This window comes from Chrysochloris asiatica, unplaced genomic scaffold (genome assembly GCF_000296735.1).
Source record: "Chrysochloris asiatica unplaced genomic scaffold, ChrAsi1.0 scaffold00066, whole genome shotgun sequence".
Classification (NCBI taxonomy): Eukaryota; Metazoa; Chordata; class Mammalia; order Afrosoricida; family Chrysochloridae; genus Chrysochloris; species Chrysochloris asiatica.
The window spans coordinates 887,371-907,599 of NW_006408584.1; the positions used below are offsets into that span (position 1 = coordinate 887,371).

Below are 20,229 nucleotides of genomic sequence, written 5' to 3' on the forward strand. Positions count from 1 at the left end.
GTTCTCTTTTTACTTTTGATAAGAAATATTTTTGTTCATATACAAATGTATACACAAAACAGTTATTTTTTTTTCCTTACAGAATAGATGTTTAATAAGTATTGGATCAATCAACTGGAACTACATAATATTTTTCACACATGGGTATTCATTTTTGTGTTTTTGAACAATACATGGTTAATTTCTTAATATGTCAGTGTTGCCAAACAGGACAATCTGTTCTTCCACTTTACACCTTACCTAATGTACCTGTTCCTTATTCCTCACTCAGCTGATTACAGCAATCTTCCCATACAAAAGGTACACAAAACCTCTTCCCAGTCTTTGGCTTTCATTATGCCATTTTGTGGTTCCTCATGACTTTGAAGCCAACAGCAACAACATTATTTCTAGCTGCTAAAAGCATAATGTTCAGGGATGGATGAGGTTTTGTAGAACTCTATATAAAGTCTACCTCACAATTGGACAGAAGTAGAATTCATGTTGAGATGACAAGGCAATCTTATAATTTTCATATTTTAATTTAACTTGTTGAAGCTTTAATAAAACAAAATGATACATTCACAATCAGGTGGGACTTACAATGCAATTTGGACATTTAACTAAATGTATTCATTCCTTTGTACCAATATATTAAAACTAAACAAAATAGGTGGCTACTACTAAGTCTAGCTTTTTTAGAAATACCCTATTTCACTAAAGATTTGATGTGGAAAGGGTATGCCCAGGGAATTAATCAAAACTAGAATTGATTATGAATTTATAATTAGAAACTGTTATTTAATTCCTATGATCTTAAATTTTCCAGTTTCTGAAGAGGGAAGGTAATATCTCTGATGATTGTTAAACTGAGATGAACTATAATTTATATGAAACACCCAGCATAGTGCTTCTACATAGTTGTTATTGTTGTCAGGTGCCATAGAGTCGGTACCGACTCATAACGACCCCATGCACAGCAGACTGAAACATTGTCCGATCTTGGGCCAACCTCACTACAGTTGCCACACTTGAGTCCATCAATGCTGCCACTTGGCCAATCCATCTCATTGGGGTCTTCCTCTTTTCCTCTGACCCTCCACCTTACCAAGCATCATATCCTTCTCCAGTGACTAGTCCCTCCTGACAATATGTCCAAAGTATGAGAGATGAAGTTTCACCATCTTGGCCTCCAAGAAGCCCTCTGGCTGCACTTCTTCCAAAACAGAGCTATTATTTCTTCTGGCAGCCATGGAACATTCAGTATTCTCGTCCAACACCATAACTCAAAAGCAACAATTCTTCTATAGTCTTCCTTATTTACTGTGCAGCTTTCGCGTGCATATGAGGTTATTGAAAATACCATGGCTTGGGTCAGGTGCACCTTAGTACTTCAAGCTGATATCTTTTGCTCTTCAACACTTTTAAAAGGTCTTATGCAGCAATTTGCCTAATGCAATATGTTGTTTGATTTCTTGACTGCTGCTTCCATGAGTGTTGATCCGAGAAAAATGATGTCCTTAACAACTTCAGTCTTTTTTCCATTGATATGACTGTTGTTTATTGGTCAAATGGTGAGGATTTTTTGTTTTCTTGACATTAAGATGTAATCCATACTGAAGACTGTGCTCTTTGATCTTCATTAGTAATTATTTTAAGTCCTCTTCACTTTCAGCAAGCAAGGTTGTATCATCGGCATATCGCAGGTTGCTAATGAATTTTCTTCCAATCCTAATGCCTTGTTTTTCGTCATATAACCCAATTTCTCAGATTATTTGCTCAGCATACAGGTTGAATAAGTATGGTGAAAGAACACAACCCTGTCGCACACCTTTCTTAATTTGAAACCATTCAATATTCTCATATTCTGTTCGAACAACTGCCTCTTGATCCATGTACAGATTCCTCATGACCACAATCAAATATTCCAGAATACTCATACTTCACAATGTTGTCCATAGCTTGTAATGATCCACATAATTGAAAGTCTTTGCATAGTCAATAAAACACAGGTAAACATCTTTCTGATATTCTGTGCTTTCAGCCAAGCTCCATCGGACATCAGCAATGATATGCCTCATTCCATGGCCTCTTCTGAATCTGACTTGAAACTCTGGAAGTTCTCTGTCAATGTATGCTTGCAGCCATTTCTGTATTATCTTTAGTAAAACTTTACTCGCATGGGATATCAAAGAGATTGCCCGATGTAATCCACATTCTGTTAGGTCACCTCTCTTTGGTATGGACATAAATACGGATAACTTCCAATCAGTCGTACAGATAGTCATCTTGCAAATTTCTTGTCAGAGATGAGTGAGTGCCTCCTGTGCCGCCTCGCTTTCTTGAAAGATTTCAATTTTTATTCCATCAATTCCTGGTGCCTTGTTCTTTACCAATTCCTTCAATGCACCTTGGACTTCCTTCTTCAGTATCAGTGGCTCTTGATCATATGCTACCTCTTGAAATGGTTGAACATTAACCATTTTCTTTTGGTACAGTGACTCTGTGTATTCCTTCCATCTTCTCTTGATGCTTTCTGCATCCTTCAATAATTTGCCCAGAGAATCCTTCTATAATGAAAGTCAAGGCTTGAAATTTTTCTTCAGTTCTCCCAGCTTGAGAAATGCTGACCGTGTTCTTCCTTTTTGGTTTTCTGCATAGTACATAGGGCTTCTACATAGTTCATACTCAATAAACTGTATTTACTTTCCAAAGTATCAAAATTCCTATTTTCTTCATTTCCATGATCTCATTTATATTTGATAGGAAATATGTAGGTAGCTGAGAAATTCTTCTGACTCAACCTCTAATGAAGAGTTTTAGAAATGACAGAAATATTGTTGATTCATATTGTAATAGTCCTATATGTAAGTTATATGCATATAAACATTGATAAAGGAGAAAAATGTTCAAGAGATATTTTGTTCTCTGTTTTCTAAAACTTCCTTTAATATGAGGTCTGGAATAAGGAGGAGATGGTTTATAGTAAAAATTGAAACACAGCCAAGCATCAGATCTCATTTTGCAGATTCATCCTAAGAATGCTTTCATTTAGTTCTTAAACTTATCAGTTTAGATGAGAAAAATATACCCTTGCTGACCTTCACAAAAGACCTGGCAATAAATTCTACTTTTTTAAATTAAAAATACAACTTAAACTTTCCCTGATTTCCTACCTGGCTTCATCTTTCAGATGCTGAAAACACAAAAGCAAGGTGTCAGCAAAGCTGTAAATACCTGAGAATAAAAACATAGCACCAATATATGTAAATAGAAATTCTGCTCAGACATGCTTGAGACTTAGTTAGAAACTAACACAATCTGACTGTAGTAATTTTAGCCATCTACATTCTTTCCTCTCATATAAACAATAAATGTTCTTTTTTTTTTTTTTCCCTTTTTAAAGGGATTCATGTGTAGAGTTTACTCATTTTCCTTAAACCTTTTTAATCTCAAAATGACACTTAGGTTTAGTGAATTGAACCTTCAATTTTTTTGCTCTTGTTCTACAACTATTATTAGGTAAGAAATGCATCGCTAAATACTTAATAAAACTCCAAAAAGACTTTATTTTTAAATAAAAGAAAGATAAATACTAATATGTACTTTCAATTTCAGACTCAAAATTCTATGGTTTCATTTAATCTATTGTGTTCTAAACCCCTTCCCCCCCAGAATTGAGATGTCATAGAAGGAATAAAAATAAAAATAAAAAATCTGAGCTGGAAGGAAAACATGTTCTTAAAATTTCCGATATCAGCTACATTTCCCAAGTTGTTTTTGGTAGTGATGAATTTTTAAAATGATAGCGTAGTGGTTACGAATCGGTCTGCAAACCTTCAGGCCAGCAGTTCGAAACTACCAGCTGTTCTGCGGGAGAAAGATGAGGCTTTTCTGTTCCCGTAAAGATTTGCAGCCTTGGAAACCATGTACAGGGTCGCTATGGGTCGGAACCGACTCGACGGCAAATAACAACAACAACAGAATATAACAGAAAAGTGCTTCCTGTAAAGAGAGGTTGGTAGCAAATCAGATAAATCTATGTGAAAAGGTAAGTGTAAGCAGTCATGAGTAAATTAAGCAGAAGACAGACATTACTGAATATCAGCTTTCAGGTCACAAAATTTGCACTCCAAGTACATTAAACAGTTTTGTGAGGTCACATGACACAGAGCTCAAGGATTCCTGCTAGTACTGCTCGGTGCTTCCATCAGGACCCAGTTTCTTTTCATCCCTCTCACCTGCCATTCTTTATCTTGGCTTCATTTTTTTATTGTAACTTGCTGTTTTTAACTCTTGTGGCTATGTAGGATAAGAACTAGACTGTGAACCACAGGGTCATTATGAGTCAGAACCAACTCTATGGCACAGGACAACAACAACAACTTACTCTTTTGAAATACTGATGTGGTGTTGTAGGATAAGCTAGCCACAAGGTCAATGGTTCAAATCTACCAGCCACTCCTCGTAAACCCTATACAGGGTCACAGTGAGTCAGAACCAACTCAACAGCACTTAATAGCACCAACTTACTGTTTTAAAAGCCCCATTACAGTGATGGCAAACCTCAATTCTGCTTCCATTTTACTATAGAACTTGATCATCACTTATAAAATGCAAGAGAGTCTGTGAAATGTAGCCTAGTTGTGTGCTAGTCTAGTAATATGGCTATTTAGTTCTAGCCATTGTATGTATACCTGGCAATGTAAAAGGGTAATATACCTTTGTCCTTAAAGGAAACCAACCACTCACCTTACACCGTCAGTGTCTTCCCAGGTCTTTCTGACCAGAACTGAGTCATACACCCATTAATAAACCAGTCACTGGCAAAGAGAATGAGTTTTGTATCAGTTGAGCTCTGGTACCATAGTGGTTATGAATAGGGCTGCTAACCTCAAGGTCAGCTGTTCAAAACTACCAGCGGTTCCGCAGGAGAAAGATGAGGCTTTCTGCTCCCATAAAGATTTGCAGCCTCGGAAACCCTGTGCAGGGTCGCTATGAGTCAGAACCAACTCCACATAATTAACAACAACAACATACTAAATTTGGAGTTCTGCTGTGGCAATGTAGGCTAAGTGTTTAACTGCAAGGTCAGTTTGAATTGCAAGGTCAGCAGTTCAAACTCATCAATAGCTTTTTTGAAACCCTACACAGAATCGCTATGGGTTGGAACTGACTCAATGGCATTAACATTAACAACAACAAACACTAAATTTATATAAATCTTCTTCTTCTGTACTACATGGAGGATAGATAGTTAAAAAAATAAGGTTTTATTAAACAGTAAAAAAAGGAGAAACTAAGAGTACAAGTAGTCAAAGATATTCAGTATTATATATTTCATGATCTAAGAACAGACAAAGCAGAGTTATTTAGGTATTAAAACGAAATGCTTAATAGAAGAGTAAATTAATTATGTGTCTAATATTTGGAAAAGAAAAAGAATGTTTAGAACCCTTGAAGATGAGGAGAATTAAGTTGGCGAACACTGTTGAAATATAATTGTTGTCGCAGCATTCAGAGTGGCAATATAAGTGACAGTTTGCAGCAACGTTACACTCATAAACTCCATAATCATACAGTAAACAGAACATCTGTAGTAAATGACTAACATTCAAAAGCAAAAACAAAGCATTTTCATCTGGAGGTGAATGCAACCTCATGCCTCAATTTCCAACCAAGTGGTCATTAAGCATATAGGGGGAACAACAATGTTAGTGAGGTGGGCATATGATAGAAGAGTCAATTATTCAAGATCAAAAGGGCAGTATTTACCTAAGAACAAATTTCAGTAAGGTTGGAAGAGAAGGTTCAATGGAAAGAAGAATCACAGGGAAGATGCCAGATAACTGATGTTATATGGAGGGGACTGCAGTCACTGAAATGAAATATATGATTTGGTTAATGTAAAACTAATGAACTTCGCTGTAAACCTTTACTCAATTCACAATGAAAAAATGTTTTTTTTCAAAAACCATTTATTAATAATATTTTCAGAAAGCTCTCTAGATGTGAACTAGCAATAAAGACTAGAATAGATGGTAAAAGATAATCACTATGTTGCTTTTTTCCATTTATGTCTCTGAATTAGGTTTCTGTTATCAGTGGAACCTACCTTGGCTTGGATTACATGAGTAAGCAAAATGGAGGTGAAGGTGGCATTATAATTAATATGTCATCTTTAGCAGGTAAGAATAATTACAATATTACCATTTACATTTTTCGCCTATAATTTAGACCATGAAACATAACAATCAAATTTATTATCTCTGTGTGTTTGAAATGGAAACTCTTCTTAATTTTTAAAAATTGTTTCTTAATGGTTCTATGCCATTTTCTATTGAATGGCATCCCAAGTATGAAGTATATATTTATTTCTATTATTTTTAGCTGGGGACTTTTAAATTATCTTACCTTTATTGTTGTTGTTAAGTGCCATCAAGTTGGTCCCAACTCATAGCAACCCTGTATAGAGTCTTCAAGTAGCAGCTGGTGAGTTTGAACTGTAGACCTTGTGGTTTGCATCCTAGTGCTGATCCTACAGAGCCATACCAGAAGTCCTATCTTATAGTAATACTGTTAAAAATATATTTACATATAGTTTCAATGGGTGTCGACCTTGTGGTTTGCAGCCTAGTGCTGATCCTACAGAGCCATACCAGAAGTCCTATCTTATAGTAATACTGTTAAAAATATATTTACATATAGTTTCAATGGGTGTTGTGAGACACCTAAATAATAATGCATATGAAAACATCTTTGACAAAGCAAACAGTATTAAAAGTTAAAGATGTCTCAACTCTCACATGATTTTAGCAAGACCATATATTTATAAAACATATTTGTTGAGATATGCTAAACTGCTGTAATAAATTCACTCAAATATATACTAGCTTAAATATTGTTGTTGTTAAATGCCATGGAGTCTGTTCCGTCTCATAGTGATCCTGCGTAGAGTTTCTGAGGTGTGGCTGGTGAGTTTGAATCCCCTACCTTGCTGATCAAACCAACCTTATGGCCTATTGCTTATCCTACAGTACCATACCAGGACTCCAGCTTAAATATAGGATAAGTTTATTCCTTAATAGTGTACCAGCCAAGGACAAGAATTTTGGTGCAGGGCACCTCTTTTATATTTAGCCATTTGGAAAACCTAACTGAGAATAATTCTGCCGTCTGAAATTTGGAGCTCCCAAGGTTACTCTGATCCTTGTGAACACTAACAAAAGAGAAAAGAGTATGGAAGAAGCATACATGCTCTTTTAAAACCCCACCCCGGTAATGGCAAACCTCACTTCTGCTTCCATTCTATTATAGAATTGATCATAGTCCATAAAATACAAGAGTCTGGGAAATGTAGTTTAGTTGTGTGCCATTGGAAAGAGTGAATTTCAGTAGAAAGCTAATCATCTTTCATACAACATGAAATCAAAAACTATGTTTTATTTGAAACAGAATAATTTAATATGACTGATACAGTATATTCAATAGCAGCTATAAACATTCAGTAGGAAATTTAGGAGCATCTTAGCCAAGTGACTTTACCTTTAAAGTGCTGGAGGAAAATTTAAATGTGTAATAGTTCTTAAATAAAGTAAAAGTCTATAAAATCTGCCACATTAAACCAAACAAACAGATGAACCCGTTGCCCTCAAGTTAGTTCCAACTCATCATGATTTGATCTCAATCTTGGCAAAACTATGCATTACTATGCAGAACTCCATAGTGTTTTCTTGACTGTAAATTTTAGGACATAGATCTTCAGGCATTTTTTTGCCAGTGCTATTAGGTGAGTTTAAAGCACAGAAACCCTGTGTTCATCCCAGGGATTTGTAAATTTGCTACCAGTAGGGATTTAAAGAAGGATTGCTCTTGAAATTCTCAAATATAGACTGGTGGTGGTGATGTGGTTGTGTGCCATCGAGTGTGTTCTAACTCATAGCCAACTTGTATAGCGTTTCTAAGGCTGTAATATTTTCAGGATCAGAAAACCTCATCTTTCTCCCATGGTGTGACTAATGGATTTAAACTGCTGACCTTGTGATTAGAAGCCCTACTGTGTAACCCACAATGTCACCCGGGCTTCTCAAAAATAGACTAGTATCTCATTTTTCTCAGAAATGAACTTCATCTCTAGATATTTTAAAGACATAATGGAATCTTCTAAAGCCATCACAGAACTAATTCTATAACTTTTCCGGGGTTATCTGGTTATTTTTCCTAATAAACTTTGACATCCACTCATAAGTTATAGCATTTAAATTATAAAGGTACATTAAAGTGAGGGCAATACTTGAAAGAGAGATGTTTCCAGAGAAGAGCCACAGTTTAAGTTTTAGGGAATGCGGCACTAAAGGCAAATTGGCAAAGCTAAACCTACACTATTTATTAAAACATGAATGATTAGAGAATTAAGAGGAAATAATACATGAGTTGGGGTCTTGGTGTGGCTCTGTAGAAATACTCACAGGACTGTTTATCGTAAGGTCTTCAGTTCAAGCCTCCAGCCATTCTGTAGAAATCCTACCTAGGGATCAATCTGAGTAAGAACCACCTAGACTGCACTTAACAACAGCAGTAAATACGTCATTAGAAGTGTAAGTGTAAGAAAACCTGAAATTTGATCAAGAGATAAATCCATAGATTTTCCCTCTAGAGGAAGAAGTCTAGAAAAACTTGGAGAACCTGAATTACACATAGAGTTTCTTGTCCTTATGTCACCAGAGATGCTAATTTCCTTCTTGGAAAGGATGGGATGACTCAGGGTTGGATAAATTTCGGACTCTCTTGAGAGACTGTATAACATAGGAAGAAGGTTTATTTGCCCCAAAGAACATGAATGGAGAAATGCAATGTAGTACTACCTTTCATATAACAATGTATGTGTATTAATATGTATCTTCCTGCATTTACTTGTATTGAGCACATACTGTTTACCTGATTCTGGTTTAAAATACCGTGCATACTCTACTCATTCCTCACAACAAACCTATGAAGTTGATTCTGTAACCTTCAGTTTGTAGATGAGGAAACTAAGGCAGGAAAGTTTTCGTTACCTTTCCCAGACTTAAACACATCAAATAAGAGGCAGAGTTAGATTCAAGCAGAAAAGTTTGACACAAGACCTCTTACTCTTAACCACTAGATTATCTATGTCTTCTATCTATGAGTTTATCTGTTAGTCTATCTCTCTGTGTCTATCTCAGCCACACAGGAAATAAAAGAAACTGAAATCCTGTATTGAATAAATTAGTGCAATATGTTCCAGTCTCACAGGCACTGCTGTAAACTGAAGGCCACATTACTAAAGCTTCAGTGAAATCTTGTCCCTCATTTGACACCCATAATAAAGCCTTGAAAACATTTGGGAACTTACCAGAATTGCAAGTTAGTACATGCCATCGAGAAGAGCAATTTAAGCCTTTGCTTTCTTGGCTAAGAGCTTGCTTTTATAACACTACCCACCTCTGGTTATTAATTCTAGTCTTAATTTTTGGGTCTCTCTCTAATCATGCTGATAAACAGTAAATGGATATAAATACAACGATGAGACTTTTTTTTGTTGTTTTTAAATTACCTTTCTAGTACTGTTACAGTCCCAATTAAGTGACTATATCATAACATTTCAAACTGCTTCTACTTCTGGTACTTATCCCAACACACAGGGCAACCCATTAAGATGGTGAGATGGCTTATTGTTTCCCATTCTGCTTGATTTGAGTCCTTCTCCCAGGAAATCCTATACAGGATCACTATGAGTTGGAACTAACCAACAGTACTTAACAACAACAACTAGTGTAGAAGAAATCCTTCAGTGACACAGTTGGTTAAGTGCTTAACTCCTAGTCACTTAATTATGAGCCCGACGTGCGGCAGTTCAGATCCACTCAGAATTGCCTTAGCGGCAAGGTTTGGGGATCTTCCAAAAAATCACAGCCTTGAAAACCCTAGGAGACACAGTTTTACTCTGCATGTATGGGGTCACCTTAAACTGGAGCTGACTAGATAGCAAATAAAAACAACATTTTTGGAAGTTTGCCCTTCCCACCCCTTCCTTCATTATTCCTGACCTCCATACCTGACATGTTTATAATGTTTCCTTATTACCACTGGCCAATTTGGATAGTCCAGCCACCTCTCTTCCAGCCAAGTGCTTGTCACTAGCAAGTTTTCATCTCACAAATAATATTTTTAAATATACTACGTTGATACCTGCCAAGACCCTCCATTTTTCCCGTAATGACATTGGTGGTGGTGGTGGTTATGTAACGTGGAATCAGTTCCTACCCATAGCAACCCTGTAGAGCATTTCCAAGGGTGTAAATCTTTATAGCAGCAGAAAGCCACACCTTTCTTCCATGGAGCGGCTGGTATTTTCAAACTACTGACCTTGCTGGTAGCAGTCAGACTTGTAACCCACAGTGCTACCAGAGCTCCTTATAATGGATTTGTTGTTGTTGCTGTTAAGTGCCATTGAGATGGTTCTGACCCATAGCAATCCTGTGTAGGGTTTCTGAGGAGCAGCTGGTGAGCTTGAACTGCCATTCTTTCACTTCAAACCGACTTTGCAGTTCAGTGCATTAACTCACAGCGTCATACACCAGGAATCCTATAATGAAACTATTTTGATACAAATTCAGAGTATTGTATTAATGGAAGAAGATAAAATAAAACCCCTTAGTTTTGACTTTTCTTAGAAGAGAATTAGCAGTTACTTTGAAGTCAAAGTATGTAGGCAGAAGTTACAGGACCAAAAAGTCTGAGAAGTTAAGATTCAAAGCATTTCTAAAGTCTCCTTCCTCTGTTTTCCAAACTGTCTTTACTCACAATTTTTCTCTAATTCATCCCCCACTTACAACTCACTCTACTAAGAGAACAGCTGTGGATAATATTCAATTCAACCAGGGTATATCCTTATTATCTCTTGCATACTTTCAGTGGAGTCCTTCACTGTCATATGAAAATCTCAAGTTAACACACTGGTTTGGGCAGAGAAGTTAATGAGTAATGACCATTGACGTAGACTGTGTATCACATGCAGTTAATAAGTTTAACAAACAGAAGAGTATGTAAAGTGAGGAGTGATTCCTTAGCATATTGAGGAAGGGTGTGCTCCAGGCTGGAGTACCAAATATGTCCCAGTCATTGTTAATCACATGGAGTCTCATACACACGTCCTGCTCCTTTATTAAACATGCATTGATTTCATCAATCCATCCTTAGCACTCTTCCTTTCTCTCTCTATCTCTCTCATATATATATATATATATATATATATATATAATCCTGCTGTGGCACTGTGGGCTAATTCACTGGACAACAAAGTCAGTTTGAACCACAAGGTCAGCAGTTCAAGCTCACCAGTCACTCTTCAGAAACATACAGGGTGTCTATGGGTCAGATCATTTTGGAAGGAGTGCAGCCAGAGTGCTCCTTGGAGGCCAAGATGGCCAAACTTCATCTCTCATACTTCGGACATATTGTCAGAAGGGACCAGTCACTGCAGAAGGATATCATATTTGGTAAGGTGGAGCATCAGAAAAAAAGAGGAAGACCCCCAACGAAATGGATTGGCCAAGTGATATCATTGATAGGCTCAAGTGTGGCAATAGCAGTGAGGTTGGCCCAGGATCCGGCAGTGTTTCATTCTGCTGTGCATAAGGTCACTATGAGCCAGTGCCAACTCAATGGCACCTAACAACAACAACATAGACCAGAAACAACTGGACAGCATTTAACAACAACAAGTATATGTGTGTGTGTTTGTGTGTGTGTGTGTGTTGGTCTGCTAACTACAAGGTTGCTGGTTCAAACTCACCAACCACTCCTCAGAAACCCTAATCAGGGTCACTATGAGTCAGAACCAACTTGAAATCACTTAACAACAACACATATATGTAAATTGGGAAAGATCAACAGAGAAGAATCCATATGTTTAAGTGGAGATAATTAGAAAGTATGCTTCCACAAGACATCCCATAATGGTTAAATATGCTTCTTATAGTATCAGTTGCTTCAAAATGTGGGAAAGGAAAAGAGATTGATGTCATAGGAAAGGGATTTTGTCCCACCGTCCTACTCCCACTTGCTTGCTTACTTAGTCATTGAGGTCTTGAATCAGTGGCATTTTGTGAGAGTTGCTGCACTCACCATATTTACTATTAATTTAAAACATTAGAGTCTTAAGAAAACACTCAAATGTCAAAATTATTTTTTGTTGTTGTTGTTGTTAAGTGTCATTGAGTCAGTTCCGACCCATAGCGACCCGGTATAGGGTTTTCGAGGAGCAGCTGGTAAGCTTGAACCACCAACCTTGCAGTTCAAAAGGCTTTTTGCAGTCTGGCACATTAACCGAAGCACCACACCAGGACTCCAAAAGAGTATGGTATAAATAACAGCTTACTGACATACCCCCTTGATCTATTAAGTTTTATGTAATATAACCATAAGGATGTAGTTTTTATTATGGTAGAAGTATTAAAGTGACACTTTAAATAAGAAACTCAGATTAATAAAAAAGAAGTTGACCATTTACAAAAAGGAAATAGGATTATAAAATAACTAGGCAAAGTTTCTCCTCTGAGATGTGAATATCAATATATCTTATCAAGATGACAGAACTAAATCATAAGCATGGTACAAACTACTTACTTCACTGAGTCGATTATGACTCATAGTACATTATGGATAGGGTTACAAGGCTGTAAATCTTTAAGAGAGCAAGAAAGCACATCTTTGTCTCACAGAGTGTCTGGTCGGTTTGAACTGCTTACCTTGTGGTTAGAAGCCCACTGCTTATCTTACAGGACCACCAGGTCTCCTCAGACCTTTTAAATAGAACTGTAAAACTGAATTCTAAAACAAAGGGACCCCACACACACAACTTGAAGAATGATAGTTAGACTGAAACATCAAAACAAACTAGAAATTTCACATCAGACAAAACACTGATCACCTTCCTAAAACTCCAGGTCCCAAATAAGAAAATCAAGCCATCAACATACTCAGCTGGTGATGTGAGTCCGTTCAGAGTTAGAGGGGAGAAGAGGCCTGATTATAAACAATAAGTCACTGAAAACCTTACCATGAACAATTCTACTCTGATACATTCGGACTGCCATAAATCAGAATAGACTCCATGGCAACTGGTTATTTTGTTTGTTTTACCAACCTCAGCAGTTACTCTTGATTAAAAGAAACATCATTTTATACTCTTATCAACAACATCACCTTATATGTTGTTGTTTTTGTTAGAGTCTCAAGTGCCACTCAGTTGGTTCATACTCACAGTGACCCTCTGTGGGGTTTCTAAGAAGTGACTGGTGAGTTTGAATGGCCAACCTTGCAGCTAACAGTACAGTTCCTGTTCTACAACACCACAGCAGAACTCCAGCACCCTACACTTTTGTTCATATTAGGTGCCAATGAGTCGGTTCTAATTCATAGCGACCCTATATAAGGTTTCCAAGGAACAGCTGGTGGGCTTGAACTGCCAATCTTATGGTTAGCAGTCCAATGCTCTCTAGCATCTTATATGTTGTTGTTAAGTGCTGTCAAGTGAGTTGCGACTCATAGTAACCATGTATAGTGTTTCCAAGGACCGGCTGGTGAGCTTGAACAGCCAATTTAGTGGTTCAAACTGACCTTGCAGTCCAGCACATTAACCTACAGTGCCACATCAACACACACACAGTCCTACTTTATATGTTGTTGTTAAGTACTGTCAAGTCAATCCCGACCCATAGCAACCCTGTATAGGGTTTCAAGGAGCAGGTGGTGAGCTTGAACCACTGACCTTGCTATTCAAACGGCTTTGCAGTCTGGCGCATTAACCCATAGCACCACACCAGGACTCCCCTACTTTATATTTATTGTTATTAAGTGCCTTTGAGTCGATTCCAACCCATAGTGACCCTGTATAGGGTTTCCAAGGAGCAGCTGGTGAACTTGAACCACCAGCCTGGCAGTTCAAATGACTTTGCAGTCTGACACATTAGCCCACAGTGCCACACCAGGAAATTCATATAACTGTGGTAAACTATTAACTATATGTAACCATATATGACTTTTATAAGGTCTTCCAAAAGAGAACAATTCATTTATCTCCAATTTATCATTGAACAATTGATTTCAAACTTGAACACTATCATGAGAATTAGCTGTGGCAATAAAAGTAATTTTTGTGTGTGTGTATGTTATAGAATGGATGAACCTTTCCTGTATTGCCATCCTTCTGTTTATTATTGCCTAAGTTATCCAAGGTACTTATTTTATGGCTTAAAAATATTAGGAAGACACAGATTACAAGAAGTCAACGTTGTTGTTGTTAGGTGCCCTCAAGTCAGTTGTGACTCATAACGACCCTGTGCACAACAGAACAAAACACTGCCCAGTCCTGTGTCATCCCCACAAGTGTTGTTCATCTTCTGATGCTGTGACAGTCCATCTTGTTGGGAGGTTCCGCATTTTCCCTAACCGTCCACTCACTATGCATAATGAACTTCTCCAGGAACTGGTCCCTCTTGATAACATACCCCAAGTATCAGATACGAAGTGTCACTATCCTGGCTTATAAGATGCATTCTGGCTACATTTATTCCAAAACAGATTTTTTGTTCTTCTGGCAGTCCATGGTATTTTCAATATTCTTCTTCAACACCACAACTCAAATATATCAATTATTCTACTGTCTTCCTTATTCATTGGCCAACTTTGCCATGCATGTAAGGCTATTGAAAATACCATGACTTGGGTCAGGCACACCTTAGTCCTCCCTCTGATATCTTTGCTTTTAAAAACGTTGAAGACATCTTGTGCAACAGATTTGCCTAATGCAATGCACCATTTGACCCGGACTGCTGCTTCCTTGAATGTTGATGGTAGATCCAAGCAAAAGTAAGTCTTTAATGATTTCACTCTTTTCTTCATTTATCATGATGTTACTTATTGGTCCAGTTGTGAGGACTTTTGTTTACATTGAGTTGCAATACATACTGAAGGCTGTGGTCTTTGATCATCAGCAGTAATTATTTTAAGTCCTCTTCACTTTCAGCAAGCAAAGTTGTGTCATCTGCGTATCACAGGTTACGAATGAGTCTTCCTCCAATTCTGATGCCACATTTTTCATATAATCCAATTTCTCAGATTATTTCTAAAGTATATAGATTCATTAAGTATACAGGAAAAAAAATACAGCCCTGAGGTTCACCTTTCCTAATTTTAGACCATTCAACATCCCTTCGTTAAGTTCTAAGTACTAGCTCTTGGTCTATGTACAGGTTCCTCATGAGAAAATTTAAGTGTTCTGGAATACCATTTGTCACCATGCTATATCTATAGCTTTTTATGATCTACACAGTTGAAAACGTCTGCAAAATCAAGAAAGCACAGGCAAACATCTTTCTCGTATTCTTTGCCTAAAGACAAGGTCTGTCTGATTTCAGCAATGGTATAACTACTTCCACGTCCTTTTCTAAATCTGCCTTGAACCTCTAGCAGTTCCCTCTTGATGTACTGTTGCAGCTGCTTTTGAATTATCTTGATCAAAATTTTACTAGCATGTGATTATTATTTTGTTGAAAGATTTTTATTTGCATTCCATCAATTCCCATTGCCTTGTTGTATTGCCAGTGCCTTCAATGTCCTTTGTTTTGAATGAAGATTTTGAGCTTTTCCACTATCTTTTTCCACATATGTAGTCAGATTGATTCCTGTGTATTTCATATGCTGATATCCATGTGTATAGTTGTCTTTTATGTTGTTTAAAAAGGTATTTGTGATGAATAGTCATTGGTCTTGCAAAATTCTATAGTGAGATCCCCAGCATCATTTTTATCACCAAGGCCATATTTTCCAACTATCAATCCTGTTTCAAGGTTCATATTTCAATCATCATTAATTATCAATCCATCTTGATTGCATGTTTGATCAATTTCAGACTGCAAAACTTGTTAGAAATCTTCAATTTCAACATCACTGGCTTTAGTGGTTGGTGAATAAATTTGAATAATAGTGTTATTAACTGGGCTTCTGTCTAGACTTACAGATATAATCATATCGCAGACTTTATCTTGAAGCATTATACTTCAAGATAGATCTTGAAATGTTCTTTTGATGATGGATGTGACACCATTCCTTTTCAATTTGCCCTTCCTGGCATAGTAAACTATATGACTGTCAGATTCAAAATGGGCAATAGCAGTCCAATTCACACAGCCCTAACACCAAGGATATCAAGTTTTATCTGCATTACATTTTTCACAACTTCTAATTTTCATAGTATCACACTTCAGACATTCCATGTTCCAATTATTAATGGATGTATACAGATTTTGTTCATTTTGAGTTGTGCCCTTCAGCAAATGAAGGTCCCACAAGCTTTGCTACATCCATATCATTCTGATGAACTCTACGTTAAGGAGGCAGCTCTGTCCCAACCGTGTTTTGAGTGTCTTCCAACCTGAGGGGCTCATCTTCTGGCACTATAGCTACCAGTATTCAGGAATCTCTTCCAACACTATATCTGACATTATTCCACTGCTGTTCCTGAGGTTTTCTGAGACTACAGAAAGTAGTCTGCCTTTCCTTTTTTTCTAGTCTATCTTAATCTAAAAGCTCAGCTAAAACCTGTCCACCATGGGTGAACCTTCTGGTATTTAAAATAATGGTGGCAATGCTTGGAGCATCACAGCAACGTGTAAGTCACCATAGTAGGAGACAATGACAAAGGACTGGTGACAAGGCATCAATGTAAAAGATTAAATATGTATTAATGAGCCTTTGGACAAATGAACAAAAGCTGTATACAGAGTTTTGTAGCATGGGAAAAAGAGGACTATTAGGACATAGGTCTTTTATAAAAGTCTTGTTAATATAATTCACATATACTTTACCTAGGGATTTTTTTCAGATGCATATTATAATTCATCCAGTAAGTCTAGGGTGGCATCTGATAGTCTGCTTTTTAACAAGCTCCTAAGTGATGCCAGTGATTCTGAACCACACTTGGAAAAGCCAGATTTTGTGTATAGATAGAGTACTGTGTTCAGTTATAAGAATCTCACCTTCTATGTGGGTAACCTAGTTTCTATAGCCAGCAGTAAATGAGCCGCTCGTCTGTCACTGGAGGTTGTGAATTTCTATGATGCTGAAAGATTTCAGAAAAACTTTTGGAGTAACACAGACTAGGAAGAAATGCTTGGTGATACACTTCTGAAAATCAGTCCACAAACCCTGTGGATTGCAATGGTCCTATCACAACAGAGGCCAACTGAATAGCAGCTAGCAACAATAGGATGCATAGAACTATTTTTTGAGGGTGTGTTAGTATAACATAAGCACTGTATTTATTGCTAGTTTCAAGGTTGGCAGTTCAAACCCATCAGCCACTCCTGGGAAACCTTATGCAAAGTATCTATGAGTTGGAACCAACTTGATAGCACTTAACAACAGCAACAAACATTGCTTTCTCCTTTGATCACAGGCTAGACAGTGACTGGATATATAGCAGGAAAGAGAATTTGGGTGTGTGGAGAAAAAGAAACAACTTCCTAAATATTAATTGTCACCGGGAAAAAAAAATATTTCACTGATTTTTTTTTTTTTTTCTGGAATGCATTTTGTTATAAAAAGTATGGCAGTGTTATGGAACTTAATGTTGATAGTTATGTTTTAAAGGATGATTTTTTTTTTTTTATAGCACACAAGAAAAGAGGGTACAAATCAGCATCAGATAATCTGTTCCTTTACATGGCAATCACATGAGGAGGAGGAAGTTCACCAGTTCTTTTGGTCAGATTGCTTGCTTAGAGGAACATAGATAAATAGATTCTCACTAGTTCTCCTTTTTCCTTCATATTAGAGAAGTGATGGTTAAACATAGATAGGCATTTTCTTTTATCATTGCAAAGAACATGTGAGAAATTTAGTTCCTCGATTTTCAGTACAGTTGGTGAGCTCAAGTTATCACGCAAGGATAGGCATCTTTAAATTCTAAATTTATTTTCCTAAATTGAATTTTTTTAGCACATATATATGATCTATTGTACCTAGTTAATATCCATTTTGAAGGAATCTTGGTGGTGCAGTGGGTTATGCATTGGATTGTGAATTGAAAGTTTGGTGGTTCAAACCCACCAGCAGCTCCATGGGAGAAAGATGGGGCTGTCTACTCCTGCAAAGATTTAAACCCTTGGAAGTCCTAGTTATGCTTTGTCCATTAGGGTTGCTATGACTTGGAATCAACTTGGCAGCAGTAGATTTGTTATTTTTCTGCTTTGTTTGTGTATTCTTTTGATGTAAACATGTTTGAGGATTCAGAATACTTTCTCTGTCTTAGTGAGTTCCAGCATTTTCATAAAACCTTTTTGGGCATTTTACCTTCTATAGAATGTCTTCATAATGGTGGTGTTGGTGTGCTGTAAAGTCAGTTCCAACTCATAGTGACCCTGTGTAGGTTTTCCGAGTCTGTAAATCTTTACAGGAGCAGAAAGCCTCATTTTTGCCCCACAAACTGCTGGTAGTTTTGAACTGCTAACCCTGAGATTAGCAGCCCAACTCATAACCACTGCACTACCAGAGCATCTTTCTATGGCATGTAGATTCATTCAAAGTACTTAAAATTACAGAGTAACATCCAGGAAAAAAAAAGTCAGTCATTTAGAAAAATGAAATTTAATTTCCATTTCCAAATTAGTTCTTTTATCTTTAATATCTTTTCTAATCATGCCTGTAAGAGGCAATTTTGATTTCTACAAACCATAGAAGGCAAAAGTAGGGTAAGTTCTAGATCGCTAACTACAGGTTAGCCATTGAAACCTACCAGTTGCTCCTCAAAAACAGGATCGCTATGAGTCAGAACCTACTAGATGGCACTTATGCAGGATCGCTATGAGTCAGAACCTACTAGATGGCACTTAACAACAACAAGAAATGCTTCTTTATGATAATCCCATCAGTTGGTGATCATGTTGTATTATTATGCTGAGAGGCTGTGGAATTTTTTTCTGTTTCCTGTGGGTGGAATTTCTCTCTCCTCTGATTTCTTTTTTTCTGCATTTACTGTTATGACTGAAACAAAGTTGATATTAATTAGATTTGGTGTACTTTGGAAATAACTAACTTGCATTTCTAAAAGTAAACAAATAATGCAGGGCCTAGAATAAGTATTGAATAATGCTATCATTGATCTGAGCCCTGGTGTGGCACTGTAGGATAAACAATGGACTGGTAACCACAAGATCTGGAATTCAAATCCACCAGCCACTCTTAGAAACCCTGTACAGGTTCCCTGTGAATTGGGACAGACTTGACAGTATACAACAAGCAAAAGATTATTTTTAATCTGGTGTGGCTGTTGGTCATGTGTGACAGCAAGAGAGATAGGAAGAATAAATTTTCATTCATAGGAGTAGATAAAATCACCCGGGGGAAATAGTGTGGGCAGAAATGCAGAAGAGAGCCAGAGACAGAGGTGTAGAATTCTCTAGTATTTATGGATCTGGTGATGACAGAAAACTAACAATGAATACAGAGAATGAACTTCCAGTGAGTGTGAGGCCAGAGAAAGCCAGGCTAAAGAGGAAAGTGTTTCAAGGAGAGCAAAATTAACTGTATTGGTTGATGTTGAAAACGGTAGCAAGATAATCAAAGATATTTAGCATTAGCAAGATGTTGACCATTATTAGTAACATAGGCAAGATTTGTTTTATTATAGTGGTTAAATGAACTCTGATTTGAGTGAGATATGGAAAAAGCGGCAAGGTGAGAAAAGTAGAGATAATGAATATAAAGCTTTTTTTAAATTTTTTTAAATACTTGAGAACTTTAATTTTACCAACTTTCCATAGTCACCTGCCCTGTTTTAAGGGCCTACATCCTTATCCCAAGTAATAATCTTTAAAATTATATGGAAAGAAAAAAATTATTCATTGACCATTATTGACCTATTCAAATCAGATTACTTGGTCTTGACAACTTATTTTCTTTTTTGACCTTTTACCATTCTTTTTCTTTCTTTTTTTTTTAATGTTTTATTGTGAATTATGTTAGAGTTTACATGGGAGAAAATTAGTTTTACATTCATTCTATCTTATATCATCTCATTGCCATGGTTACAATCCCCTCCATGCAATCCTTCCCCCATACCCACCAGGTCTTCAGCACACAATCGCTCTCCCTCTCTGGATCTAAAGTCTCCAGCTGCTCCATCGCTCCATGTCATCATCTCTGGCTCCATTTCAGGCATCACTG

At 37.0% G+C, this 20,229-nt stretch overlaps 1 protein-coding gene across 5 annotated transcripts in view; it reads left to right on the forward strand.

The window, feature by feature from the left end:
- Window positions 1-20,229, forward strand: part of HPGD (hydroxyprostaglandin dehydrogenase 15-(NAD)) — a 47,296-nt gene that overhangs the window by 15,102 nt on the left and 11,965 nt on the right. For 4 of the 5 annotated variants that reach the window (XM_006864514.1, XM_006864511.1, XM_006864513.1 and 1 more), the window contains one exon: window positions 6,071-6,167. The exons of the other annotated variant lie outside the window; for it this stretch is intronic. In XM_006864514.1, the coding sequence (XP_006864576.1) occupies window positions 6,110-6,167 (58 nt within the window). In that variant the 5' untranslated portion in view covers window positions 6,071-6,109. The remainder of the gene's footprint in view (window positions 1-6,070; window positions 6,168-20,229) is intronic. 5 annotated transcript variants of the gene reach the window in all.